The 26,355-nt window shown below is 65.7% G+C and overlaps 2 protein-coding genes across 5 annotated transcripts in view; both read right to left on the bottom strand.

The window, feature by feature from the left end:
* Nucleotides 1–703: 703 nt before the first annotated feature.
* Nucleotides 704–19,659, bottom strand: CPLX1 (complexin 1). The gene is made up of 4 exons (XM_051840339.2): nt 19,504–19,659; nt 18,265–18,361; nt 4,417–4,592; nt 704–1,813 (listed from the first exon to the last, which is right to left on the bottom strand). The coding sequence occupies exons 2-4, from the start codon at nt 18,293–18,295 to the stop codon at nt 1,616–1,618; spliced, it is 405 nt and encodes a 134-aa protein (XP_051696299.1). The 5' UTR covers nt 18,296–18,361; nt 19,504–19,659; the 3' UTR covers nt 704–1,615.
* Nucleotides 19,660–25,826: 6,167 nt separating this feature from the next.
* GAK (cyclin G associated kinase) overlaps nt 25,827–26,355 on the bottom strand; it is a 50,544-nt gene continuing 50,015 nt past the window's right edge. For all 4 annotated transcript variants that reach the window (XM_051840342.2, XM_051840340.2, XM_051840343.2 and 1 more), the window contains one exon: nt 25,827–26,149. In XM_051840342.2, coding sequence (XP_051696302.1) covers nt 26,048–26,149 — 102 coding nt within the window. In that variant the 3' untranslated portion in view covers nt 25,827–26,047. The remainder of the gene's footprint in view (nt 26,150–26,355) is intronic.

Raw genomic sequence — 26,355 nt, forward strand, 5'->3', positions numbered from 1 at the left:
CAGTGGGAGGCAGGGGCGGGTCCCTCAGGTTAGGGGGGGTTCTCTGGGGGGGCGGGTCCCTCGGGTTAGGGGATTCTCCGGGGGGGGCGGGTCCCTCAGGTTAGGGGGTTCTCCTGGGGGGGCGGGTGCCTCGTGTTAGGGGGTTCTGGGGGGCGGGTCCCTCAGGTTAGGGGGTTCTCAGCTGGGGGGGTCCCTCAGGTTAGGGGGGTTCTCAGTGGGAGGCGGGGGCGGGTCCCTCGGGGGTTCTCCCCAGGTGGGGGGCGGGGCCCTCAGGTTAGGGGGGTTCTCAGCTGGGGTGGGAAACCCATCGGGTGGGTGGGCCCTCCTCAGCCGGGGGTCCCTCCATCCTGCCGTGGGGAGGCCTCCCCGGCCCGGTGTCCCTGGCCTGCCACGCCCCGCCCTTGCTACGTGCCTCGCCGCCATCGCGGGCTCCCCCGGAGCCGGGTCAGGGCGGGGGCTTCGTCCAAGGGCGCCCCGGGTCCGCGCGGGGACCCCCTCCGAGGGCGCCGGGCCCCTTCTGCGGACACAAGGGTGGGGGCGCGGGACAGACGCGGGCCAGGCAGGGACCCCCAGCCCCCGTGGACAGGGCCCCCGCCGAGCAGATTTCGGGGTGCCTGCGACTGAGGACTTGGGGGGCAGCCCTGCGGGTCAGGGCCTTGCCACGCGCCGCGGCTGCCCAGCAGGCTGCAAGGAACACACGCGGTGCGAAATCGCTGCGGAGTTTATTGGCTGTGATCCCATCGGGGAGGACACACGCGAGGGCCCCGACATGCAGGGGGAGGCGCGGCGGGGCGGACGGACACGACATCCACGGTCCACGCTAAGCTGGCGGCCGGCGCCCCGCGCGGGGACGGGGAGCGGGGCTTCCGGGAGAGCGCCCCGTCCGCTCGGAGCGGGCTTAGCGTGTGGAAGGGGCGTTTGTGGAAGACGCGGACGTGGGGGCGCAGAGCGAGCGGGGCATGCTGCGGCCGAGGGCAGGGGCCGGCGCCGCGGGCGGGACTGCAGCCTCACTATGGCTTCTCTAAGAGCTGCGGGAGGGCGTGCAGGGCGCCGCGGGGCCGCGCCCTGGCCCGCAGCACGTGGACGCGGGGTGCGTTTCGTACGAGGTCAGGCCGGGCCGGCCCCGAGGCAGCGGCTCCGCTGTCACGATAAACTCGGCGAACACGGGGGAACTCATTTACCTGAGATTCGACATGTTGTGAAGCGGATGGCACGAGGACGGGGCGGACGAAGGGCCGGGGCGCGAGTGGGCCGGTCCGCCCGCCGCGGGCCTCCCGCCGGGAGAGCTGGGCCGGGCCCGCGGCGCTCAGCGCACGTGGGCTGCGGGACTCGGAGCCTATTGCTTGGTGGCCCTCGGAGGACACGAGCGGAGGGCGGGGGCGCGAGGGCCGGCGGCGGCCGCTCGGCCCCAGGCCCCCGGCCTCGCTATGGCTGTGCTCCTGAGTGTGGGCGCGGCGCGGCGACGGCAGTGCGGGGGGGGCGCGGGAGGGGCGGCCTAGGACTATGGCTTGTTTCGCGTCGGGGCTGCGCGCGGCGCGCGGCCGCCCACGGCTCCTCCGCCGGGTCTGTACAGGGGCGGAGGGCTCCGGGCTCGGGCGCGCGGCGCGGCGGGGCCTTACTTCTTGAACATGTCCTGCAGCGGCCCGGGCAGGTACTTGATGACCGTGTCCAGGATGCTCTCGTCCTCCTCCTCCGGCTCATCCCCGCACCCCGGCGGGATGGCCTTCTTGGGCCTTGTCAGGCTGCCCTCGGAGCTGGCCTCCATAGCCGCCTGAGCCTCGGCCTCGCGCTCCTCCTTCTTCTTGATGCCATACTGAGGGCAGAGGGCAGGGTCCGCGTCAGCGAGTCTGCCCCGAAGCACCCAGCCCACCCGGCCAAGGAGGAAACGCCTCTGCCCCAAGGCTGCTGGAGACCTGGGGAGACCCCCACCCCAGGAGGCCTTGCGCCTGCAGGGGCCCACTGGGCAGCCAGAGAGCCAGCTGTTCTGTGGGCCACCTATTTGCCTAGCTTGGTCTCTGCTGGTCACACCCTAAGGCCTGACAGAGGCTCCCAGATGCAGCAGTGACCCCAGCCCCTCGCATCCACCCCGTGAAAAGTTCGAAGAAGGCTGGCTCGCTGGTTGCTTCCTGGCGTCCCAGCCTCGTGGGGCCTCAGCCGACATCTGGTCACTCTCTGCTCCCCATCCGGCTTTCCCACCCCCTGTGTATGTCCTGTCTCCCCTTTGTGGTAGGCTGGATCGTGTCACCCCAAAATCCACGTCATCTGGGGTGTATTTGCAAACAGGACCTTGGTCAAGGTCATCCTGGATCTAAGGGGACCCCAACTCCAGGAAGGGTCTTTATGAGCAGCAGGAAAGGCACACAGAGGCGAGGCCACTGAAGATGGAAGACGGGCACACCTGACACGTGGGGTAGCGGCCTGAGGTCCCAGCAGCTGCGCCAGGCAGGAAGGCCACTCGTGGGTCCTTCTTTTCTCTCGAGGTTTTGTGATAAACCCGGGGTGGCCTCAGTGACAATACACCCCTGCCAACACCCCAGAACAGCGTGGACACTGCAGTCTTGGTGAGGCCACGAACCACCAAACAAGTGGCGGGCACAGGGCAGGAGTGGGGTCCACCCAGGCTGGGGGCTCAGGGTCTCCCCTGAGCCAGGGCTGACCTCCAGCTCCAAGGGGGCGATGAGGTGGGCACCAGCGGGGGCAGTGCTGGGCAGGACCAGGTCACACACCCATGCTGGGTCACCTGCCTCGGGAAGGGGGCTTTCCGCCCAGGGGGAGGCCCTGGCCATTTCTGCCTTAGTGCCCCCTCACCCTGCCCACAAAGTGCCTGGGTCTCAAGGAGGCCCCCTCCCAGATGGGGGCTGTCTGTGTCCTTGTGCCCTCCCCTACAGCTGTGGGTAGCCTCGGACCTGGGGCTGCAAGGGCCATGTCCAGCTGGAATCTGAGCAGAGGATGCCATGGTCCCCACCCCCAGCAGCCTGAGCTTCCTCAGCCCCTCTTCCCTCGGCACAGCTGGGAGTGCCACGGTCGCCAGGCCAGAACACCCGGCGCCCACACCTCACTGACCGGTCAGCCAGGCGAGGGAACCAGGCACACTGGGCCTCCCCAGCGGCCTGCCTCACTCTGTAAGGGCAGCAGCCCTGGGCACAGAAGGGGGGCAGGAGCATGTGTGGGCTGGGAGAGGGAAACTAGGTCAGGCCAGAGAGCACGTCCCCCAGCCGGGGCACGGGCAGGCGGGCTCCTGCAGCATGGCGCCTGTTTACCGGTGTGGGGCACACACGGCAGAGGGACTTGGGAGCACACAGCGTGGAGGAAGTCGGGTCCTCCCCTCGGGGCCCAGGGAGGCCCCAGGCCCCACCAGGACTGCGTGGTCACTCTGAGCTTGCCTGAAGGGCCAGTCACTCCACTAAGTGTCCAGGCTGCCCTACCTGGACGGGCACTGAGGCTCTTGCGCTACAGACACCCGGGCCAGGTGCCCGCCAGTCCCCAGGACAATAGCCCACGGAGATGACCAGAGAGGGCGCCCGGCCAGCACATGGACCCCTGGAAATCACAGCCTGTGGGGCTGGTGGCAGGGGCAAGAACCCAGAGGCAGGAGGTGACACCAAGTCTGGAGGAGGCTGCGTCCTGGACACATAAGTGCCGTGCCTGCCTGTGCCCCTGTCCACCTCAGAAGCCCAGCTCCCAACGGAGCCAGGAGAGGCTGCTTTGTCCTCTCAGGGGTCGGATGAGGCAAGGAGGGGCCCTGGGTCTGAGCCTTCCCCCTGCACAGTCCCAGGGCACTGGAGGAGTGAGGGAAGGCACAGGCCCCCCCAACAGCCTCTCGGTCCTGAGCCCCAGCACTGGAGGCCCCATTCCCACTGCTGTTTCCTGCACCCCAACAGGGGCTGACTGCTCCCTACCCCACCCCCAGGCTCTCTGGAGCCTCCTCCCCCAGCTGAACAGGTAGCTGCATGTGGCTATGCTAGACTCGGCTCTCAGCAGGGACCCAGGCCCACATCCAGGTGCCCACTCTGGCCACAACTCCCAGGAGGTCACTCAGATGACTAGAACAGGGGCCACTGTCAGCTGGACACCCACCCCCTCACCATGCCCACCCTGCCCGCCTTGCCGGTTCCAGCCCCCAACTTTGTGAATCCAGGAAGGCAGGGAGCTCCCTCCCTAGAGAGGTCTGACCTCAAACCCAGGCTCCGAAGATCCCTGGCCCCAAAAGCAGCCCCCACCCCATCCACAGGGCCTCCCCCAGGACAGACCGGCCTCACAGGGAGCCCCGGCCCAGATGTGACAGCTGCCCCCATGGGACCATGTCCCGGCACCTGTTCCGTGCATAGGTGTCCACAGAGAGAGACCCCATGCGGCCCCTGCCGCGCCCAGAACCAGGCCAGCATCTGCCTGGGGCATGTCCCGTCCTGTGCCCACCTTGTCGCGGATGCCCTGGCGCATGGCCTCTCGCTCGGCCTCCATCTTGGCGTACTTGGCCTTGCGTTCCTCCTCCTCCTGCCTCAGCGCCTCCTGCCGCTCCTCCTCCTTCTTGGCAGCATCGGGGTCCTTCTCCTCGTCACCCCCAAGCATCTTCCCCATGTCCTTGGTGGCCCCTGGGGGCGGGAGGGCAAGCAGTCAGGCAGCTGAGTGGGGAGCGAGCTCGCGCAGGACCCGCGGTTTGAGGGCGGCGGGGTTGCGGGTGGGACTCTGTGCAGGGGTGGCTGGACACGGGGCTCCGTGTATGGTCTGTGTCATCTCTGGGCCTGTGCCTAGTCGAGGGTCAACCCTCAGCAGGGCCGGCAGGACTCGCCAGATCTGCAGGCTGGACAGGAGCAGGCAGGGCGCCAGGTCGGATGCCAGCAGTCAGCGGTCGGTCAGGCTCCGGCACCAAGGCCCCGATCCCTCTGCTGTGTTTGCTCACGAGCCCCTGACCCACGCCCCTCCCCCTCCCCCCATGCTGTCTGTGGTTCACCCACGGAACAGGCACAGCAGCCCCTGCACTGAGTCAGCGGTGCTGCCCAGGAGGTAGCTCACCACACCCTGCAGGGCCACGGGGCGTCAGGGCCTGGCTAGGCACCCCGTTGCCCCTGCCAGTCACAGCCACGTCCCACCGTGGCCCTCAATCTGCAGGAGCAGAGTGCCACTCCCACCTGTGGTGTATGCAGACGGCAGGCACAGGCTGCCCCCTGCCTCCCGCAGGCGGGACCAGTGACACCCACGGCCTCTCTGGACCCAGCCTCCCCTTGCGTGTGTGCTCTCGCTCCCCTGGGGCAGGACCTCCTGAGCACCACCCCGGCTACCTGAGTCATGCCTCAGGGGAACCACCCGCTGAGTGCGGGCGCCTAGCGCCCCGCGCCTCCACCCGTGTGCAGAGGTGCCTCTCCCTGCTCTGGATCCAGAGGCCCTGCCCTGGTCCCAGCGGCAGACACCGAGGGCCCTCTCCAGCCTCCGAGGGCAGCGCGTGTGCCGCCCCCTGCTGGCGGGATGAGAACAAGGTTCTGGTGGAGTGTTCTGGACTGAAAACTGGACGCCTGAGGCCGAGCCATTCCGCGCCACGAGGGCCTTCCTACTTCTCTGGCCATCTTGTCGCCCTCGTCACTGCGGGGACCTGGAGCCAGCCTGTGTCAGGAACTTGCCGATGGCACAGATCCGGACGCATCAGAGAACCAAGAGCCTGCAGTCAGTTTTCAGCTGCTTCTGCAAAATTCTGCAAAGCGGATTTTAGGGCACGGGTTGGCGGGAAACTGGGTCAGAGAAGAAGCCGAGTCCACTCCCCCTCCCAACGGTTCCCACTCGTGCCCGGGCCTCTGCCTGCCGAGCTGTGGTCTCTGGCAGGGGCAGAGGAGGCCAGGACAAACCACACAGCCTGACTGCTCTGCGCTGGTTCACACTCAGCGAGAGCGGCTGTGAGTCCTGTCTCTCTCCTCGCCCGCTTTCCTCTCTCCTGCGCAGCGCGGGGGTGGGCTGCACCCCAAGGCCTGCCCCCCCCGCCACAGGCTCTGGTTCCAGTCGAGGCGGCTGCGTTTATTGAGCACCGACTGTGCGCTAAGCTCTGTGGGTGTCCTGCAGGGACTTCGGCGGCCCCACTTGAGCTCCGGGGAGGGAAACCCCACCTTTAGGAGAGGAGGAGCGGGGAGGCCAGCAGCCCCGCCACCCACACTGTCAGAGGGACCAGGGAGCCACAAGCACCCCCCGTGCTTCCTCCCACCCCCAGTGCTGCAGGAACGGCCTCCGGAACCTTCCAAACGCTGGAGTGGGGTGCCAGAGCCGCCCGGCGGGAAGCTTGTTCCTGGCTCCTGAGCCGGAATCACCGTTTGCTCTCTTGGCACAGACACCGGAGCTGCCGGGTGGGTGGGGCTGCGCCTCTCACTCCGTGCCCCTTGCCCCCACCCCACCCTGAGCTCCCCATCCTGTACTCGGTGCCTGCTTCCCCGCCCAGAGCCCCTGCCCCTTGCCATGACATCACGCAGTGGGCAGATGAGGAAGCTGAGGCGTGAAGCAGTTTTACGCCGCACCCTGGACGGGGACATCCCTCCCGCCGGGTCGCCAAGGGTCCCGGCCTCTGACCCCACCCCTCCTGCACTCCTCCCAGAGCTTCTGCTCCTGCCTGGAGAAGTGGGCACCGGCGCTCAGGGAGGGGAGGCACAAGCGGGGCTGGGAAGACGGGGTGGACACCTGTGCACCTCACGGTGTGGGGAGGTGCAGAATCCCGAAGGCGGCAGGAGACAGCCCAGGCCCTGTCCCACACTGCCCCAGCAGGAAAGGTGACGTGTAGCCCTGGCCCCGGTGTGGCCACAGCGCTCTGGCCCACTGTTGTCGGTCACACGGACACACAGTGTCTGCATCTGAAGAAGACAGGGTTGATTTCAGAACCGTTTTATAGTCACCGGAGTTGCTGACAGCTCACGGCTATGCTCGGCACCTAAACAGAGCCCCCACCTGGCAGCCACTCGGGAAATACTTGGTGAATGACGAATTTTTAGAAACCAAGAGATATATATTGTGTATGCAGCCACACCCCACTGCGTTAGCGTCCGTGGGGACAGTTGCGTGCCCAGCTCTGGCTCCTGACCCAGCTTCCTGTTGATGCGAACCCTGGGAAGCCACTGTGATGCTACCCACGTGGGAGATCAGTTCGGGGCTCGGCTCATGGTGTCAGCCTGGCCCAGTGCCACTGTGGGCATTTTGAGGGTGAATCGGGGATGGGAGCTCTCTGTCTCTCTGTATCTCACTCTGTGTCTTTGTCCCTCTTCCTCTCAAATACTTTTTTTTAAAGATTTATTTATTTATTTGAAAGTCAGAGTTAGAGAGAGAGAGAGGTCTTCCATCCGCTGGTTCACTCCCCAACTGGCCGCGATGGCTGGAGCTGCACTGATCTGAAGCCAGGAGCCAGGCGCCTCCTCTAGGTCTCCCACGTGGGTGCAGGGCCCAAGCACCTGGGCCATCTTCTACTGCTTTCCAGGCCATAGTGGAGAGTTGGATCGGAAGTGGAGCAGCCAGAACTCGAACCGGCGCCCACATGGGATATCCGCCCTGCAGGCAATGGCTTTACCAGCTACGCCACGGCACAGGCCCCTCAAATCCATTTTTAAAAGAGAATACACTTGAGAACCACAGTCACGTCTGATGAAAGTCCTACAGGCCGAATGCACAGAGAACTCTCAGGCTCGGAACAAGAACACAGCCTGAGAAGGATTTGAGCAGGCATTTCACAAGGAACATGAGAAGTTGGTAACCGGGATGCCACAGACACAGCTGGCTGACTCCTTCAGGAAGCTCAGCCCTAGACCACGAGATGCCACCCGTGCCCCTTCAAGTGTCTAAGAGACTGAGCACAGTAAGTGTCGGCAGGGACATGGGAGAACTGAGGCCTGCACACTGCCGAGGGCACAGTCACTGGAAACAGCTCAGGTCATAAAGTTAAACACGCCTGCAGTACCCAGAAACAGCGCCGCAGTTCCTCTTACCCAACACAAACGAAAACTGATGTCCACATAATGGCAGGAACTTGAATGTTCCCAGAGTTCTCTCGGCAGCACCAGAGGCTGCAGCCCACGATGGGTGGGCCGCGGTGCATCCACAGCAGTGAAGACAACGGGGCAGAATCCCCACAGCTGTGCGAGACGAAGAAGCCAGACTCGAACGCTCGATTTTGCCATGCACACAGACACACAGAGCACCCGCAGCGATGGCGCACCGGGAACCGCCTGGCTGGGTGCTGGTGATCACGGTGCAATCGGCCCTGGGAGTGGGCAGAGCCAGCCAGCACAACTGAGCTCAAACAGAACCAAGACTACATCGTGGGGCTGGCCGGCGTTCTACATTGGAGCACAGGTTCGGGTCCGGGCTGCTCTGCTTCCCATCCAGCTCCCTGCTGTGGCCGGGGAAAGCAGCAGAAGATGCCCAAGTGCTTGGGCCCTGCACCCACCTGGGAGACCCGGAAGAAGCTCCTGGCTCCTGGCTTCGGATCGGCGCAGCTCCGGCCATTGTGGCCAATTGGGGAGTGAACCAGCGGATGGAAGACCTCCCTCTCTGCTTAACTCTTTCAAATAAGTAAATAACTACAATATATATCTACGTAACTGAAGGCCAAGAAGTAAAAAAAAAAAAAAAAAGAGTTGGGGAGAAAAGCAGACGCAAGGGGCACCCAGACAACAGCTGCAGACCTGCGCTCTCGTCAGAGCCGGGGCGCGGCCGTGCTCGCGTGGTGCGTCCCCCGAGAACACAAAACCACAGAAGCCAGCCGGCCCTCTGCACCCGCCTCTCCCGCCTCTCTGGCTGATGACACCTCTGTAGGCAAAACCCACCAGACTGTGCACTGCAGCAGAACGCCAGAGCCAGCAGTGACGCCCAACCCTCAGCCACAATGTTGCCTTTCGGTGTCCATAACAAGCCAGGAACTGAACGGCTCAGCTGGACAGGGACATCTGTGGCACCCTGCGAGGACAGGACGCCGTCTCCGGTGGCTCCAGAGGCAGCTGGGCATGGACAGGCCCTGAGGAATGGCCACCCTCCCCAGAGGGTGACCACAGCCACGGGGAGCAGCCCCTGGTGGCCTGGAGAGACGGGGCCAGCAGTGCACCGCGGCCGTGCCTCCCGGACGCCAGTGCTGGAAGTGGGAGACAGAAGCCCGAGGATGAGCGTGCGTGAGGGCTCCGCTCTGGAGACAGGAGAAGGCCTGGAGGGCTGCGCCCCAGCTCCCGCTGAACCTGAGCCCTGGAGACAGCACGGGTTCTCTGAAGCTCCACGGAACACGCTCACAAGGTGAGTCAAGTGCCCGTCCACACCACAGCGGGACGCGTCTCACACCATCAGCGTGGCTGTCATCACCCCTGTGCCCTGGTGGTGGGAACGAGACATGGTTCAGCCACTGTGGAACACAGCATGGCGCCTCCAAAGGAGTGCGACTGGGAGTTACGTGGAGCAGGCGTTCAGCCTGGAGGTTAGAGACACGGCCCTCCCACATCCGAACGCCGGCTTCTGACTCCAGCTTCCTGCTGACGCGGACCTACGAGGCAGCGGGAGTGGCTCACATAGCTGAGCTCTGCCACCGCGTGGGGGCCTGGATCGAGCTCCTGGTTCTGGGCCACCGACATCTGGGGCTGACCATCTCCCACTGTGTGTATGCACCTGCCTCTCAGATGAACAAGTGACGTCTTTTTAAATATTCATTTATTTTACTGGAAAGAGTTACACAGAGAGAGGAGAGAGAGAGAGAGAGAGAATGGGGGGTCTTCCATCTGCTGGTTCACTCCCTAACTGGCCACAACAGCCAGGGCTGAGCTGGGCTGAAGCCAGACGCCAGGAACTCCATCCAGGTCCACGCGCCGTCCTCCACTGCTTTCCCAGGCCATTAGGTGTCAGGTACAGCAGCTGGGAATTGGCGTCCCGATACGGGGTGCAGCCATCATAGACGCTGGCTAATCCGCTGTGCCACAACATTCTTTTAGTCTCTAGTAACGCCAGCTCACCCACTCCAGCTATGAATCTTTCCATTTTATTGATCATCTTAAAGAGCAGTTTTGGGTTCTTTCTCCCCATTTTAATCGTTCTGCTGGTTTCTGCTTCCTGGGGCTTCACTTGCTCTTCTTTCCATGTTAACGGCAAAGCACGTGCGAGCCCGGTCCTCGCATGCACGGCTCTGCCTGCTCGTGGCTCCTCCACCCCCTCCCCTCCCCTGCTCGTGCACGCAGGTTACCCAGAAGGGGGCTGTCCAATTTCCAGAACACCTGGGGTTTCCACGTCTCTTCCTGCTGCTCATTTCCCATTCCATCCGTGATCAGAGCGCGTGCTGTCCTGTCCCGTGTGTCAGAGCGTGTGCTGCCCCGTCCCGTGTGTCAGAGCGTGTGCTGTCCCATCCCATGTGTAAGAGGGTGTGCTGTCCCGTTCCGTGTATAAGAGCACGTGCTGTCCCGTCCCGTGTGTCAGAGGGCGTGCTGCCCCGTCCCGTGTGTCAGAGCGTGTGCTGTCCCGTCCCGTGTGTCAGAGCGTGTGCTGTCCCATCCCATGTGTAAGAGGGTGTGCTGTCCCGTTCCGTGTATAAGAGCACGTGCTGTCCCGTCCCGTGTGTCAGAGCGCATGCTGCCCCGTCCCGTGTGTCAGAGCGTGTGCTGTCCCATCCCGTGTGTCAGAGCGTGTGCTGCCCCATCCCGTGTGTCAGAGCGTGTGCTGTCCCGTCCCGTGTGTCAGAGCGTGTGCTGTCCCATCCCGTGTGTCAGAGCGTGTGCTGTCCCATCCCGTGTGTCAGAGCGTGTGCTGTCCCATCCCGTGTGTCAGAGCGTGTGCTGTCCCATCCCGTGTGTCAGAGCGTGTGCTGTCCCGTCCCGTGTGTCAGAGCGTGTGCTGCCCCATCCCATGTGTAAGAGCGTGTGCTGTCCTGTCCCATGTGTCAGAGCGCATGCTGCCCCGTCCCGTGTGTCAGAGCGTGTGCTGTCCCGTCCTGTGTGTCAGAGCGTGTGCTGCCCCATCCCATGTGTAAGAGCGTGTGCTGTCCCGTCCCATGTGTCAGAGCGTGTGCTGTCCTATCCCATGTGTAAGAGGGTGTGCTGTCCCATCCCGTGTGTAAGAGCACGTGCTGTCCCATCCCGTGTGTCAGAGCGCGTGCTGTGCTGTCCCGTCCCGTGTGTCAGAGCGCGTGCTGTCCTGTCCCGTGTGTCAGAGGGCGTGCTGCCCCGTCCCGTGTGTCAGAGCGCGTGCTGTCCCATCCCGTGTGTCAGAGCGTGTGCTGTCCTGTCCCGTGTGTCAGAGCGTGTGCTGTCCCGCCCCGTGTGTCAGAGCGCGTGCTGTCCCGTCCCGTGCCCACCTCAGCCTGGTCGACTTGGCACCCAGGTCCAGCCGTCCTGCCGAGCCGTCTGTCCACTGCTTTACCCGATCGTGGGTATCCCCACCTCGATCTGGACTTGTCCCCTCTGCTGTGTACACCATTGGTCTCCTGGAGGGGCTCGGAGCTGGACAAGCTGCCCTGTGCGACCGCCGGCCCGCTCGACCCCCTTTCACCAGGCACGGCCTTCCCTGTCCCAGGAACGGTGTGGACTCTGCTGTGACACTAGCGGTCCCGCTGGTCTTTGACTGGCTAGTACAGCTAGGTTTCTTCCAGGTAGCCAGAGCTGGGTCTTGATTTGTTATTCTTTCTGATAACTGCTGCTTCCAGCCAGCGTCTTCCCAGTTGTAGGTGTCAGAGTAGCAAGAAGGGCGCGTGCTTGACTGTGGGGAAGACGACCCTGCAGACGCTGCTCCGAGCACTCTCATGGAGACGAATGCTTCCGAGTGGGCCACCCAGCTCCACAACCAAAGCCAGACTGGACCAGAACACACAGGTGCGGAGCCAAGCCCCTGGCAGGTCCGGCACAGGAACACCGGTGCCGAGGTGTTGCTGGGATCCCCGAGTGAAGGGCCAGAAAATCATGCAGATCATCAGTGAACGCAAAGCACAACCACCTGGTATTAAAGTCTGTCGGGGCCGGCGCTCTGGTGCCGCAGGTAAAGCCGCCGCCTGCAGTGCCAGCATCCCACGTGGGCACCGGTTTCGAGACCTGGCTGCTCCACTACCAACCCAGCTCTCTGCTGTGGCCTGGGAAAGCAGTGGGAGACGGCCACGTCCTTGGGCTCCTGCGCCTGTGTGGGAGAACTAGAGGAGGCTCCTGGCTTCGGGTGGGCTCAGCTCCGGCCATTGCAGCCATCTGGGGAGTGAACCAGCAGATGGGGGACCGCTCTCTCTGGCTCTACCTCTCTCTGTAACTCTTTCAAACAAATAAAATGATTCTTTTTTTTTTTTTTTTTTTTTTTTTTTTTTGACAGGCAGAGTGGACAGTGAGAGAAAGAGAGAGAGAGAGAGAGAGAGAGAGAAAGGTCTTCCTTCCTTTTGCCGTTTGTTCACCCTCCATGGCCGCGCACCGCGCTGACCCGATGGCAGGAGCCAGGTGCTTCTCCTGGTCTCCCATGGGGTGCAGGGCCCAAGCACCCGGGCCATCCTCCACTGCACTCCCTGGCCACAGCAGAGAGCCGGCCTGGAAGAGGGGCAACCGGGACAGAATCCGGCACCCCGACCGGGACTAGAACCCGGTGTGCCGGCGCCGCAGGCGGAGGATTAGCCTAGTGAGCCGCAGCGCCAGCCTAAAATGATTCTTAATAATAATAATAATAAAAGGTGTTGCTGGGGCTGGTGCTGTGGCCTCGTGGGTGAAGCTGCAGCCCGGGCGCCGCCGCCATCCCGTGAGAGCACCAGTGCACATGCCAGCAGCTCCACTTCGGATCCCGCTCCCTGCTCACGCAGAAGACGTGAGAAAACAGCAGAAGACGGCCGAGTGCTGGGCCCTGCACCCACGAGGGAGACCGGGACGAAGCCCCTGCTCCTGACAGGGGAGGGGCGGGGGGGCCGCCGTCCCGGAGCAGCCAGCAGAAGAGGCCCTGGGCAGAGCGCGCAGTGTCCGGGTGGGCGGACGGCCCCCAGCGAGCCTCGGGGTCGAGGGGGACGGCGGGCGGTGGAGGTGCCGGGCCTTGGGGAGCATGGGCCGGAGCCCGCCCAGCCAACCCCGCAGACACGCGGCTCCACCCTTGACCTGGTCACTGCCAGGAGGCAAGGTGTGGCTCCGCTGGCACCTGCCACCGGAAATGCCAAGACCCACAGACACAGAGACCTTCCACCCGCCGGCTCGCCCCCAGGTGCCCGAAACGGGGCTGGGCCAGGTGGAGGCTGGCAGCCAGGAGCTCCACCCAGGTCTCCCGGGGGGGTGGCAGGTGCACAGGGACCTGAGCCACCGCTGCTGCCTCCCAGGTGCAGGAGCAGGGAGCTGGGGTCAGGACGGAGCCGGGACCCGAACCCGGGCACTCGCAGGCCGATGAGGGCGTCAGGGCACTCAGCCGAGCAGAGGCTGCCCGGCTGAGCTACTGAAAGGCACAGCAGGAAGCTGTTTCCTGCCTGCAGCCTGCGAGGTCTCGACTCCCCGCACCCCCCGGACTCTGAGCACCCAGGGGTGTCCCTGCTTCCAAACGTATGCTCAAACAGGGAGTGAGCGACTCTAACAACGCGGCCCCTCAGCCGTCCCGCCCACGGCTCTACACGTCCTGAGCGGTCACCATTTTAGCAACGGGAAGAATCTAATTTCATGCTAAAAATAATTGTTTGCAAATATAACAGTGGATGCAGATATTCAAGATTTTAAGTGTTTGGAAAACAGAGGATGTCGCCCCAAGCGCAAGGCAGGAAGGCGGGGGCAGGGCAGGGCGCACCAGCACCGGCGGCGGAACTCGACCGGAGCCTGCGAGGCTCTTCACGGGTGCGTTTGTTTCAAACACCGCGGAGGATTAAAGAACAACAGCATGGCGCAGGAGCCGGGCGGAGACCAGCGGTGGAGACGCCTGTGGCCCACTCGGGGTACCTGGGTTCAAGCCCAACTCCAGCTCTGTGACGATGCGGACCTGGGGGGCAGTGGCGACGGCCCAAGTGCTGGGCCCCGGCACCCACGTGGGAGACCCGCATGGAGCCCCCGGCTCCTGGCTTTGGCCTGGCCCCCCTGGCCATTGTGGCCTTTTGGGGGAGTGAACCAGCGGATGGAAAATCTGTCTCTCCCTCTCTCTCTGTTACTCTGCATTTCAAATAAATAAATATTTTTAAGAAGGCAAAATGCACCTTGGGAAGGGTTAGATCAACACGCTTACGGTGACACATCTCCTTAAAGCAGAGGGTCTGATCATAAAAGAGCAAAGTGCCAGCGGCAGGCACAGCGAGGCATGCTGGGTAAACGCAGGAAGAAAACACCAGAGGCCCGGGCGAAACCTCGCGTCCACTTGGCGCGGCTTCAGGTCACGGCCCACGCAGGCACGGACGCACGAGGACGGAGGCCCCGCTGGCCCTGGGTTTCCCCTCTGCAAGGGCCCCCCCTGGACCCGCTCTGCAGGAGGGCGCAGGGCAGAACCTGCGGTCCCAGGGCTGGCTTCAGCCCCTGCCTTGGCCGAGGTCAGGAAAACCACCACAGGCGAATCTGGTGAACCCCCGGGGGCCAGCCCCACCCCACGCGGCAGCCGCCCACTGGAGGCAGAGGCCCTGCGGGAGACGCTGGCGGGGCCCCCGGGCTCCAGGGCCCCTCCCCCGGGCAGCTCTGGGGCCGGCCCTGCTGTCCGCGCCCTGGGAAGTGAGCGCCGGGTGGTGTCTGATCTTGGCTTCCGGGAGAGGACAAACGGAGACAGAGGCGAGATGAAAACGCCAATTAGCAACCCAAACAGAGCCAAGCTCGGGGACAGATGGCACCCGGCTCTGGGTCGGCCGCTCCTGGAGCTGGCGGTGCCGCCGGGGCCGCGGTGGGGAGGGGACGGCTGCCGTCCCGGGCTCCTCGTCCACAGAGGGCACCAGGGCCCAGGACGGCGAGGCCAGTGTCGGCCGTCCGCCCAGCAGGACGGAGGCCGGGGAAGGCCCTGCCTGCAGCTCTGCCCGGGACCACCACCTGCCCCCGCCCCCAGGAAGTCAGGGACTGGGAGGGGGGACGCTGGAGGCCACCAGGGCCCCCACCGGCGCAGGCAGAGCAGGGGGCTGCCCGGCCCACAGCAGCCCCTCCCCCAGCCCAAGCCCCTGCAGCGGGTGTGTGTGTGTGTGTGTGTGTGTGTGTGTGAGCCAGTGCAGGTTTACCTTTGACGAGTCTGGCACTGGGCTTTGCCGGGACCGTGGCTCATTGGAACCTGCCACCTGTCACCCGTCCCGTCCCCTTGGCACCGCAGCCGTACTGCGAGTCCCCAAGCCCGACTCCCCGCGTCAGATGGCAGCAGAGATTAGGGAGAGAGCCGTCGCCGGGGCCATCGATACAAACGCTTTCAGCGAGGACGCGGCCGCGTCTCTGAAGGGCCCTTGCTGCCTCCAGGAGAGCCGGGTGAGAGGCCTGCAGAGCGAGCCGGGCCCTCCAGCAACGCACGCGGCCTCTGGGACGCGCACTCGGCAGGCACCTGTCTGTGGAGGACCGGCCCAAGCCGGCGTGAGTCGGGCACATCCAGCACCCCACTCTCTTGCCGGGGACAAATGCGTTCACTGAACAGACAGAGGGCCTGTGCACCTCCCTCCTTCCCTTCCTGACTGTGGGTGTGATGCTGGAGCAGCAGCAGCCACTGGGAGGCTGGGAGGACCAGGCCAGCCCTAGAGGCAGCTGAGGATGAAGGTGGCACGCGACGGCCCTGCTCAGTCACCCTGGCCCCTGCTCTTCTGACCCAAGCCACTTCTGCTCTGGTTCTCCACTGGAAGCCCCGACCCCGGAACGTTCTAGAATTTCCCTCCAGACCTGCCGCTTCCCCTGCACCAGCTCCACCATCCCTGCCTGGACCACGTCCCAGCGCCAGGTGGCAGCAGGGGGGGCTGTGCTGGGAGGCCAGGGCTATCCCTGACCATAGTGGGTGACAAGCAGAGGCTGATGCCAGCCCTGCCCAGTGGGGCCAGTGGCACTGGCCAGCCTTGCTCAGATCCCTGGGGACACCACGCTGGCCGAGGGAGACCAGCCCGGCAGTCAGTGGCCAGATGTCATACGAACAACCCCAGGACAGGTGCGGGCCGAGGCTGAGCTGTGAGGTCAGAGGTCACAGGTCGGGAAGAGCAGGGCGCCGTCCGGGCAGCAGGCCTCGGGCTGCCCAGGGAGAGCACAGGTGGGGGGTGGACAGGAGGTCAGAGGGAGCCAGGTGAGAGGGCGGCGCCTGAGACGCAGCGCCAGGGCCCCACGGCTGAGCCGGGCACACGGGAGCCTGCCCTGGGCGGGGACCGCGCTCGCCTCTCTGTCCAGCAGCACTGACCCCAAGCCCCGCCCTCGTGCTCCCAGGTGACATCATGGACTCCGTGTCCAGCAGGGTGGCCGAGGGGGACAGGGCAGGGTGGGACCAGCAGCGTCTGCTTCTCACACAGCACCCAGGAGGAAGTCCTGCAGCCTCCTGGACTTCGCCACCGTCCACACCAGGCTCCCTCCAGCTCTCCGCATCGACAGGCCCACAGGCCAGCTGCCTGGACATCGAGGGCCAGGGGCATGCACCCTGCCAGGGAGCCTGCGTGACACCAGCCCGGCACAGGGGCGGCTGTCCGTCTGCTGCAGGTCCCGTGTCCACAGCAGCCACAGCCTCCCACAGCCGTGCCCCAGCACGGCTTGCCTGAGACCCCAGCCGCGCAGACGGGAAGGCCCTGGGCGCTGCCCCCTGCAGGGATGCTGGCAGCCCAGGGAGCTGGAGGGTAAGGGGGCCGCCCTCCCCTCGTGTCTGCTCCGTCTCTGTGAGCGGGTGCACGTGTGTGTACATGTGTGCCTGTGCACGCATGCGTGCTGAGAGGTGAACGTGTGTGTGTGCCCACGGCCGTCCACTGCCTCTCCCTCCTGCATGTCCGTGAGCACGTGCACGTGTGTGCGTGGGCATGCATGTGTGCGGGGGTGCGTGTCTGTCTCCACCCCTGCCTGCCCTGCAGTCACTTTTCTCCCGTGCCTGGGTCTCAGCCGCCACCTTCCCCGGACGCTTTGACCTGTGGAGGCCCGGGGTCTGCCCTTCCTCCACTGCTCCCCGGGACACCCACAGCGCCCGGGCCAGGGTCTCTGTCCCCGCCCCCGCCTGTCCTCCCTGGGTGGCTTCCTGGAGCCTCCCGCTCCCGCTCCCGCTCCCGCTCCTGCCAGGGTCCTGCGTCCAGGCTCTGTCTTTCCCTCAGTGTCTCTGCCGACCTCTGCTGCCTGTCGGTCTGGGGCCTGCCCCTCACCCTCGCCCCCGCCAGAGACCCAGAAACGTCGCCACTGGGAGAGGAAGGCTTCGCCCGGGCTCAAGGACGCCAGACACCGCCCAGCAGCCGCGCTCAGTGTCCAGGCGCCCGGTGTAGCCATCGGAGAGCGGGGCCCCCAGGGGCCACCCCTGGCTGCTCACAGCCACTGCAGGGGCACAAAGAGCGAATCCAGGCTGGCGATTCCCTGGCTAACTTCACCGTGTAGACAGCCACACCAGATACTGCGGTTTCCAGAGGCCCACCTCAGGGCCTGAGCCAGCCGCTGGCCAACTGCCCACAACACGTGTCGTGGAGCCTGGACTCTGCCTGTCCCTGAGCCTGGTCCCGGTGACGTCAGCGCCACAGCGGGACTCAGCCGCAGCCCACCCTGGACCGTGACAGCCCAGGGAGTGCGGCCTGGGCCAGGCTCAGACGTTTCCTGCTGCCTCAGAACAGAGGTCTCCCGTCCTGTCCCCAGCCCAGAGGCACCGGGTCAGACAGAGGCCACCCTGAGCGCCACCCCGGCACAGACGCAGGCATTGGCACAGGCCCCATCCCAGGAGCTGACCCGGGGGAGCTGGGTGCCCAGGACAGGCTGCCCTGTGCAGACCCCACACGCACCCAGACGGCCCCAAAGCCTCGCAACCCCTCAGCCCACTGCCCGCCACCTCCTGGCCAGGGACCCAGCCACGGGTCCAGCATGTGGTCAGGTAGCGGGTGGCACCGCTCTGGTGGACGGGCCTGGGCCCCACAAGCTGCCTGGGCCCCTTCTTTGGCCCGGGTCCTGGGGACAGTGCCACCACCACCTGGGTGAAACCCACCGGGCTTCCCACAGCTCTGTCCGCCTGGAGATGCCGCTGCCGTCAGGCCTGGCTGGGACCTACCCTAGGTCCTCCAACTGAGCTTTGCCCGACTCGCCTGCCCCTGCCTCTCACGGCCCCTTCCCGGGCCTCCTCGCCTCGTCCCCTTGGGGCATCCACAAGGTGTGCGGTGGCCCCTCGCTGCCATAGCGGGTGCATCCGTCTGGACCTGCTCCCCATGGGGCCGCCCCAAGCCCCCTCCCTGGCCCCGGCCCCGCTCCCTACCTCCCAGGGCCTGCTTCATCACGAACTCCATGACGAAGGTCTCAGCGCCTCAGCGAGGGTCAGAATTCACATGCGAGTGTGGCCGCGAGTTCTCCTCCTGGGGGAGAGAGTGGTCAGAGGCCCGGGGGCTCCTCCCTGTCCCCTGCCGGCCTCCCCTGGCAAGGTCTGGGGTCCCGATGCCTCGTGGGCTGGACCCTGCAGGGGAAGGTGGCCGTGGGGAGGGCCCCGAGGTAGGCTGGGGCGCACTGGTCCCTGCACAGGCCAGGGCAGCGGGCCCGATGCCAGCCAGCTCTCAGGCGCCTGCAGGGAGGGGCACGGCTGCAGGAGTCTGGCACAGCCGCAGAGCGGGCGGCCCAGGGGCGTTTGAAGGTGACTGCTCTGCCTTGCAGCTCCTGGGGCTGGGGGGGGGGGTCCTGTGCCTTCCGACCAGGAGCCACTGCGGTGCCAAGCCACGGGGGCGGCCTGGGGGGCAGGCAGGGGCTGGACACCCCCCATCTGCAGGCTTCCTGTGAACCCAGGTGCCGCAGAGCCCCTGTGTGGGAGACCCAGCCCCATGGGTCCCGGGTTGACCTCCTTCCCTCCGCAGAGGAAGGAGACCCCCAGGGGGCGGGGAGGGGGCTGGGCAGGGAACGCCTCCGGCAGGGCTGGCCCCAAGGGCACCTTCGCTGCCGCCCCCTGCTCTGCCCAAGTTCTGCCCGGGCTGAGAGCCCACGGGGACTAAAGACCCAGGCCCGCCGCCTGCCCCGCTGCCGCTCGGCTGTGCGGGCTGGCGAGGCGCCCTGGGCGGAAGCGCGAAGACGAAAGGACAGAGGGAGGCGGGGGCCGGGGGCAGGTCGGCGGGGTGGGGGGGCCGGGGCCGGGGCCGAGACGGAACGGCGGGAAGAGGGGACGGAGGCGGAGGAGAAGGAGCGGGCGCGGGGCCGCTTCAGCACCGCGGCGGGGACAGCGGCCGCCGGGCGGGGAGCGCGGGAGCTCAGCGGACCTGGGCGGGGCCGGGTTGCGGGGCGCCGGGTGCGGGCGCCAGGACCAGAGCAGGGGCCGGGGTGCGAGGTGCGGGGCCGGGGCTCGGGACTGGAGAGCGGGAGAGCCCGGGCTCGCGGCTGCAGCCCGGGTGCGGGGTGCGGGGAGCGGGACCGGCGCTCGGGGCCGGGGTGCACGGAGCGGGGAGCGGGTCCGGCACTCAGGGCCGGGGCCGGGGCCGCGGGGCAGGGGGAGCAGGCCCGGGGCTGGAGCCCTCACCTCCGGGCGTCAGCGCGGCGTGCTCGGGCCGGCCGGGTCCATGTGGCGGCAGCGACTGCGGCGCTGAAGGGCACGGCGGGGAGCGGGACGCGGGGCGCGGGGCGCGGGGCGCGCGCGTCACTTGGGGCCGCCCCCCCGCGTCGGGCGTGACGGGGAGGGCGGGGCCGCGCGGTCGGGGCGGGGGGCGGAGCCAGTGTGCGGTGCGGTGCGGAGCGCTGGCTGCAGACCCTGGCCCCAGCGAGACCCGGACTCCGCCCCCCGCCCCGGCCCTGGCGAGACTCCGACCCCGACGTCGACCTCGCCCCCGCCAGGCCAGGCCCGGGCCCTCCACGGGAACCCGGACACCCCCTGTTCTCGGGGTCCTTGCAGCGCGGGTCTAGGGAGAGGACCCCAGCCCCCAGCGGCCCCCCATTCCCTCGCCCGCAGAGCCGGCTCCGACCCGGGTAGATTCCCGGTATCACTAGGAGAGACCCTTGCCGGCCCTGCCACCTTGACCCCCCCTCAGCCCCAGCCGGGCTGCTTCAGAGGCCTGGACCAGGAACAGCTTCGGTGCAGGCGAGAGAGTGGCCCCTCCTCTCCGCGGGACCTGGTGATGGCCCCACAGTGACCTGCCTTGGACAGCACCACCAGTTACCGCAAGGGTGACCCCTGGGGCCTGTGGCTCACCCCAGTGACCTCACAAGGAGCCTGTGAGGAGGCCCTGGGCAGTGAGCAGCGGCACAGGCCCAGCACGGAGCAGTCCAGGCTGTGGCCTAAACTCCGGGCTAACTCTATGGTCCAGGCCTATGGATGCACACACAGCCTGGAGCCACAGCCTTGCCCGGAGCAGAGAGAGCCCTCTGCCAGCCTGGACTGGGGCCCGTACTTCTCAGCGCCCGCTCTCCCCTCCATCCCTCCCTCCCTCTCTCTCTGACTCTCTGTCTCTCTCGTTCTCATTACTCCGTTTGTGTCCACCCATGCCTTTCTCAGCTCTCAGCTGGGAGTGGGGGCCAGGCAGGACTCAGACCACCCCAGGGGACACAGCGTGGCTGGTGGCAGTCCCGGCAGAGTGGGAGGCAGGCTGGGCACAGCCGCCCAGCCGGAGGCAGAGCCTGGGCCGGGTTGCTGGCAGAGACCTCACCTGGCCACGTGGCCACAGCGGGACAGGGCACAGTCTCTGTGTGGAAGCCAGGATGTTTGACGGGGCCAGCTGGGGCGGCCACAGGGGTTGGGGCTGGAGTTGCACAAGGTCCAGTTGCACAAGGTGAGGTCCAGATGCCGAGCCCCAGCCGAGGGACCCTTGGCCGGCCGCGTGGACCCGGGAGTGGCCCGGTAGGCCAGGAGCTCCAGGAGGGCAAAGCAGGGCCAGGCAAGGACCCCAGGGGCTGGGTTGAAGCCCCGCCCACCCACATGTGCCCAAGCCCTGTGTGGTGGGGTGGGGTCTCGAAGGGCGTCTGTCCCATGGCTCTTGTAGATAGGCCCCACCCCCACCCCAGCAGTGGCACCTGAAGCTGCACCTCTGGAGTGAGACAGCATGTGACGCCCCTGGGGGCAGCCAGCCGGTCCCCATGTGGCTGGTGTCCCAGCCCTGCTGTGCAGCCTCTGGGGCCTGGGAGCTCGGCCTTGGGGCTCCTGGCGCAGAGCTGGCGGCAGAAACAGAGCCCAGGCGCTGTGGCATAGCAGGTTGGGCCTCAGCCTGCGGCACTGGTTCGAGTCCCAGCTGCTGCACTTCCAATCCAGCTCCCTGCTAATGCACCTGGGAAAGCAGTGGAAGATGCCCAGGTGCTTGGGCCCTGCACCCACATGGGAGACCTGGAAGAAGCTCCTGGCTCCTGGCGTTGGCCTGGCCCAGCTTAGAACATTGTGGCCATCCGGGGAGTGAACCAGGCTCGGACGACCACTCTCTGTCACTCTACCTTTCAAACAGATAAAACAAAATCTTATTAAAAAGATAAAGTTCACAGAAAATGAGAATTGAAGTTATTTTTAAGTTGTTCTCCGGCTTTTCCAGGTTGGTCTGTTCCGTCGACACCGGCTGCTGTGTCCGGTGAACCCAGGCTTGTGCAGGAGCTGGCGGCTGGGAACTTGATTCTGCCACACCTGCAAACTTGGTTTTATTTTTTTGCAGCAATGATTTTATGAATATATACATTTTGTAGAAATTTGTGAGTTTATCAAAAAGTAATTCATGGTTTTGATATTGTAAATAGTACTTTAAATTTCAATTTGGTAACATTCATTTTATATATCTGAAAGGCAAGCCAGCGAGAAAGAGAGGTCTTCCATCTGCTGGCTCACTTCCTCAGTGGCCGCAACGCCTAGGGCTGGGCCAGCCCAAAGCCAGGAGCCAGGAGCCCCATCCGGGTCTCCCACGTGGGTGCAGGGCCCAAGCGCTTGGTCTGCCCTCCACTGCCCTCCCAGGCGCCGTTAGCAGGGAGCTGGATCGGAAGAGGAGCATCAGGGACCTGAATCAGCACCCATGGGGATGGGGCGCCCGCCTCAAGCTGTCCACCACCACTCTGGACAGGAGCCAGGGCTTTGGTGCCGGCCCATGTCCTGACGCACCCCATGCCTCGCGCAGCCGGGACCACGACCGGCGGGCCCAGAGCGGAGGGTGGTGAGCCTGTGGCGGAGCCGGTCCTCACGGTGGCTGACCTGTGCCTCCTGCGCTGGTCCTGTGGTTCCATGCCTGGCTTCTGTTAACCCTGGTGATTACGGCGACCCTTTTTGCCCTTGGCGTCTGCGTGTTTTATTTTGTCATTGATTTTACCGTTTCCGGCAAAATAGTACTTTACATTGACTGGTATTTTCTTAAACATTTTTTTCTTAATTATTTGAAAGGCAGAGTTGGGGGGGGGGGTGTCTTCCATCCGCTGGGGCACTCCCCAGACGGCTGCAACGGCCACCGGCCTTGTGTAACTGCTACTGCAGACATACTCGTGAGGAGCCAGCACCACGGCACAGCGGGCAAAGCCACGGCCTGCCACACCGGCATCCCACGTTGGGTACTGGTTCAAGTCCCGGCTGCTCCACTTCCCATCTCTTGAGAACAGCAGCAGCAGGTCCTGGGGCCGTGGAGACCCGGCTGAAGCTCCCAACCCCGGCCGTGGCCCGGCCCAGCCCTGGCTGATGCAGTGTCTGGGGAGTGAACCAGTGGGTGGAAGATCTCTCTCTCTCTCTCTCTCTCTCTCTCTCTCTCTCTCTCTCTCTCCCTCCTCCCTCCTTTCAAATAAGTAAAATAAATCTTAGGAAAAAAGTGCTCCTGAGAACGAGAGAAGGGTCTTTCGTACCCACCCACTTCCTCGCCCCCAGCTGTCCGGCCGTCTCATGGACAGGGCCAGTGTCTGACCCTGCTCGACCCCAGGCTGAGCCTCCTGCTCTGGGGGTCCTGGGGTCCGGGCTCTGCCCCGAGGGGCTGTGGTTTCAGCTGTCCTGCGAGGAGTGCGGACGGTGTCCACGGCGGCTGCCATCCGCTCCTCACTGTGACCCCTTCAGAGAGGCAGGGGGCGCAGTGATCTCCCTAGGAGACCAGGGCTCGGGGCAGCTCCGGGGGCTGTGGGGTCCAGGCTGCGGCCAGGACCACCGTCCTGCTGCGCAGTCTGCTCGCTGCTGGGTCTGAGCCGGGGCCACGCATGTGGCAGCTGCATGCATGCGGCAGCTCGGGGTACCTGCACGAGCCCCCTCTCCCACGTGCCCTGCCACATCACCAGACCAGCAGGGACCCTCTGACCCTAAGGCCTTTGTCAAGGGCAGAGGAGGCCTGGGGGCTGCTGAGGGCCCACCCCGCTGTGTCAAGGGCCAGGGGCCACCCTGACAACCCCAGGTGTGGAAACAGCGCAGCCCCCGCCCCTGCCACACCAAGGAGAGGTTTTGTTCTTCACCGCCAGGGAGTCTGGGGGTCCCCTGTGGGCCGAGTGGCCGGCAGCGTTTGCTGTTCCCTGGGCAGTGGTGCCTGCGGGAGCCCCTCCCTGGGAACCACCAAGTCCTTGAGTCACAAGAGGTGACCAAGTGGTGAGCGCCCAGCACGGCTGCCCACCCCACTTCTGGGGCATCCCTTCTGCCCACGTGAGCTGGAAAGATGTGGTGGGGGCCCCTGTGAGCCCAGGAAAGGTGGGGGATGCCCTGCTGTGTCGCCGCTGCCCCGCTGTGGCCACCTCCCTGGCAGGACACTCAGCACCTGACTGGCCAGCACGTATCCCCATGGCTGCCTCCAGGTCCAGGACGGACCCCCAGGACGCACGGGTCTCAAGCCTGGGGTGGCTGGGAGCTGGTGCCCAGGCTGACGCGGGGGACCTGGGTGCAGCATGACCAGTACCTTTACCCACTCAGGAGGCTGCAAGTGCACCTGGACACACACGAACCTGCCCCTCACTCGGATTCTGCACCCAGGAGAGCCCCAGACCCCTCAACAGGTGGCCCTGGGGAAGGCGCTTTGGGGGGCGCTGCAACAGGTGTCACCCAGCCTGGGCTTCAGCTCAGACGAACCTACCCAGGGAGTCCATGCTGGAGGTCCCACAGGGGAGAACACGGGTGCAGGGGGAAGATGCACACAGCTGCCTGGGGGAGCACACGGGGGCCTGGGGAGCATACAGGTGCCTGGGGGAGAACACGGGTCCCTGGGGGAGCACACGGGGGCCTGGGGAGCACAAGGCTGCCTGGGGGAGCACACGGGGGCCTGGGGGAGCACAAGGCTGCCTGGGGGAGCACACGGGGGCCTGGGGAGCACACGGGTGCCTGGGGGGAGCACACGGGTGCCTGGGGGAGCACACGGGGGCTGGGGGAGAACACGGCTGCCTGGGGGAGCACACAGCTGCCTGGGGGAGAACACGGGTCCCTGGGGGAGCACATGGGTGCCTGGGGGAGCACATGGGTGCCTGGGGGAGCACACGGGTGCCTGGGGGAGCACACGGGGGCCTGGGGGAGAACACGGGTCCCTGGGGGAGCACACGGGGGCCTGGGGGAGCACACGGGTGCCTGGGGGAGAACACGGGTGCCTGGGGGGAGCACACGGGTGCCTGGGGGAGAACACGGGTGCAGGAGGGAGCACACGGGTGCCTGGGGGGAGCACACGGGTGCCTGGGGGAGAACACGGGTGCAGGAGGGAGCACACGGGTGCCTGGGGGGAGCACACGGGTGCCTGGGGGAGCACACGGGGGCCTGGGGGAGCACACGGGTGCCTGGGGAAGCACACGGGTGCCTGGGGGAGAACACGGGGGCCTGGGGAAGCACACGGGGGCCTGGGGAAGCACACGGGGGCCTGGGGGAGCACACGGGGGCCTGGGGAGCACACGGGGGCCTGGGGGGGAGCACACAGCTGCCTGAGGGGAGCACGTAGCACGCATCTGTTTGGAGAAATGGAGGACGGGTGTGCTCTGAGCAGGGGACCCAACCTCTCCAGCCACCCGGACACTGGAGTCAGAACCAGCTCGCCAAGCCTGCAGCGCCCTCTGCAGCTGGCAGGGAGCCCCTGCACCCCGGGGCACTTCATGGTCCTCCTGGATCAGTTTCTCAGCCGGGCCTAATGGTCCTGGGGCTGATCCACACTGGGGCGGAGTTTGTCCGCACGGCCGGCGGTGACGAGGGGTGACACAGACTCCTCTGCAGGGAGCTGCTGGGCGGTGCCTTTGGGGGTCACTCACTGCCTATTTTTTAAAGATTTATTCATTTCTCTGAAAGGCAGAGTGATACAGACAGGCAGAGGGAGAGAGAGAGAGGGAGAGAGAGAGGGAGAGAGAGAGAGAGGGAGAGAGAGAGAGAGGGAGAGGGAGGGAGAGGGAGAGGGAGGGAGAGAGAGGGAGGGGGGAGAGGGAGAGAGAGAGGGAGAGAGAGGGAGAGGGAGGGAGAGGGAGAGGGAGGGAGAGAGAGAAGGAGAGGAAGGGGGCAGAGAGAGGGAGAGAGAGAAAGAGAGGGGGGGGGGAAAGAGGGGGAGAGCTGAGCGTGGTCACCACCAGGACAGGCCCTGTCCCAGCACTTGCGTGGCTGCAGCCCCCACCCGCCTTCTCTCACCACAGGGGACTGTGTCTGGACCCAGGACAGCCCAGCAGCTGGAGCAGATGGCAGCGTCCAGCACCTGCTCTCAGCTCTGCCTCAGCCGCAGTGACCACAGGTGGCAGCGGCCCCACCCTGCAAGGTGAGGGGGTGGGGGAGCCGGCGTGCGGGGTCTGGGGCTGGGTCATGGGTGGGTACAGGAGCTGCGGAGTGGGGGCTCCCCGGGCAGCACCCTGGGCCCAGCACCCAAGGGAGACCTCAGGTCCCCATCCGGGGGCAGGGGCGCCCCAGGCCCAGGTCAGGGCTCCGGCCCAGCTGCAGGAGGCAGGACACGGCCACAGAGCGTGGGGCAGGGGTCGTCAGAAAATAGTTTAATTATGTACAGGACCGCGATTCGGCTCGCGGGGCGACACCAGGGTGGCCAGCACCTCCACCTGGGACAACAGGAGAGACAGGACGAGGGTTCTGCACGCTGTGGAGCGACCCCGTCCCCAGCTGAGGGGGGCAAGCCTTGTCCGCCCAGTGCGGCCAGGCCAGCGGCCCTCAGGCCACGGGGCAGCTGGGACCGTCATGGGCCTCAGAAGAGGGGCCGGGAGCCCTGGCTCTCGAACTCGGACCAGGCGTCGTTCAGCTCCATGAAGATCATCTTGGCCAGCTGCTCGTACGGCTGCCCCGCGGCCTGCGGGCGGAGACAGGGCAGAGCTGCTGTCACCAGAGGGCGCCACGGCACCCACAGGAACCCACACAGAGGGCACCACGGGACCCACGGAGGGCACCACGGGACCCACACAGACCCACACGGAGGGCACCACGGGACCCACACGGACGGCACCACGGGACCTGCACGGACCCACACGGAGGGCATCATGGGACCCACACGGACCC

This window comes from Oryctolagus cuniculus, chromosome 2, assembly GCF_964237555.1.
Source record: "Oryctolagus cuniculus chromosome 2, mOryCun1.1, whole genome shotgun sequence".
Lineage (NCBI taxonomy): Eukaryota > Metazoa > Chordata > Mammalia > Lagomorpha > Leporidae > Oryctolagus > Oryctolagus cuniculus.

Coding starts and splice junctions, on each gene's coding strand:
- CPLX1 (XM_051840339.2), bottom strand. CDS start 18,295: ATGGAGTTCGTGATGAAGCAGGCCCTGGGAG. Junction 4,593..18,264: donor GATGAAGCAGGCCCTGGGAG/GTAGGGAGCGGG, acceptor TCCCGCCCCCAG/GGGCCACCAAGGACATGGGG. Junction 1,814..4,416: donor GCCAGGGCATCCGCGACAAG/GTGGGCACAGGA, acceptor CTCTGCCCTCAG/TATGGCATCAAGAAGAAGGA.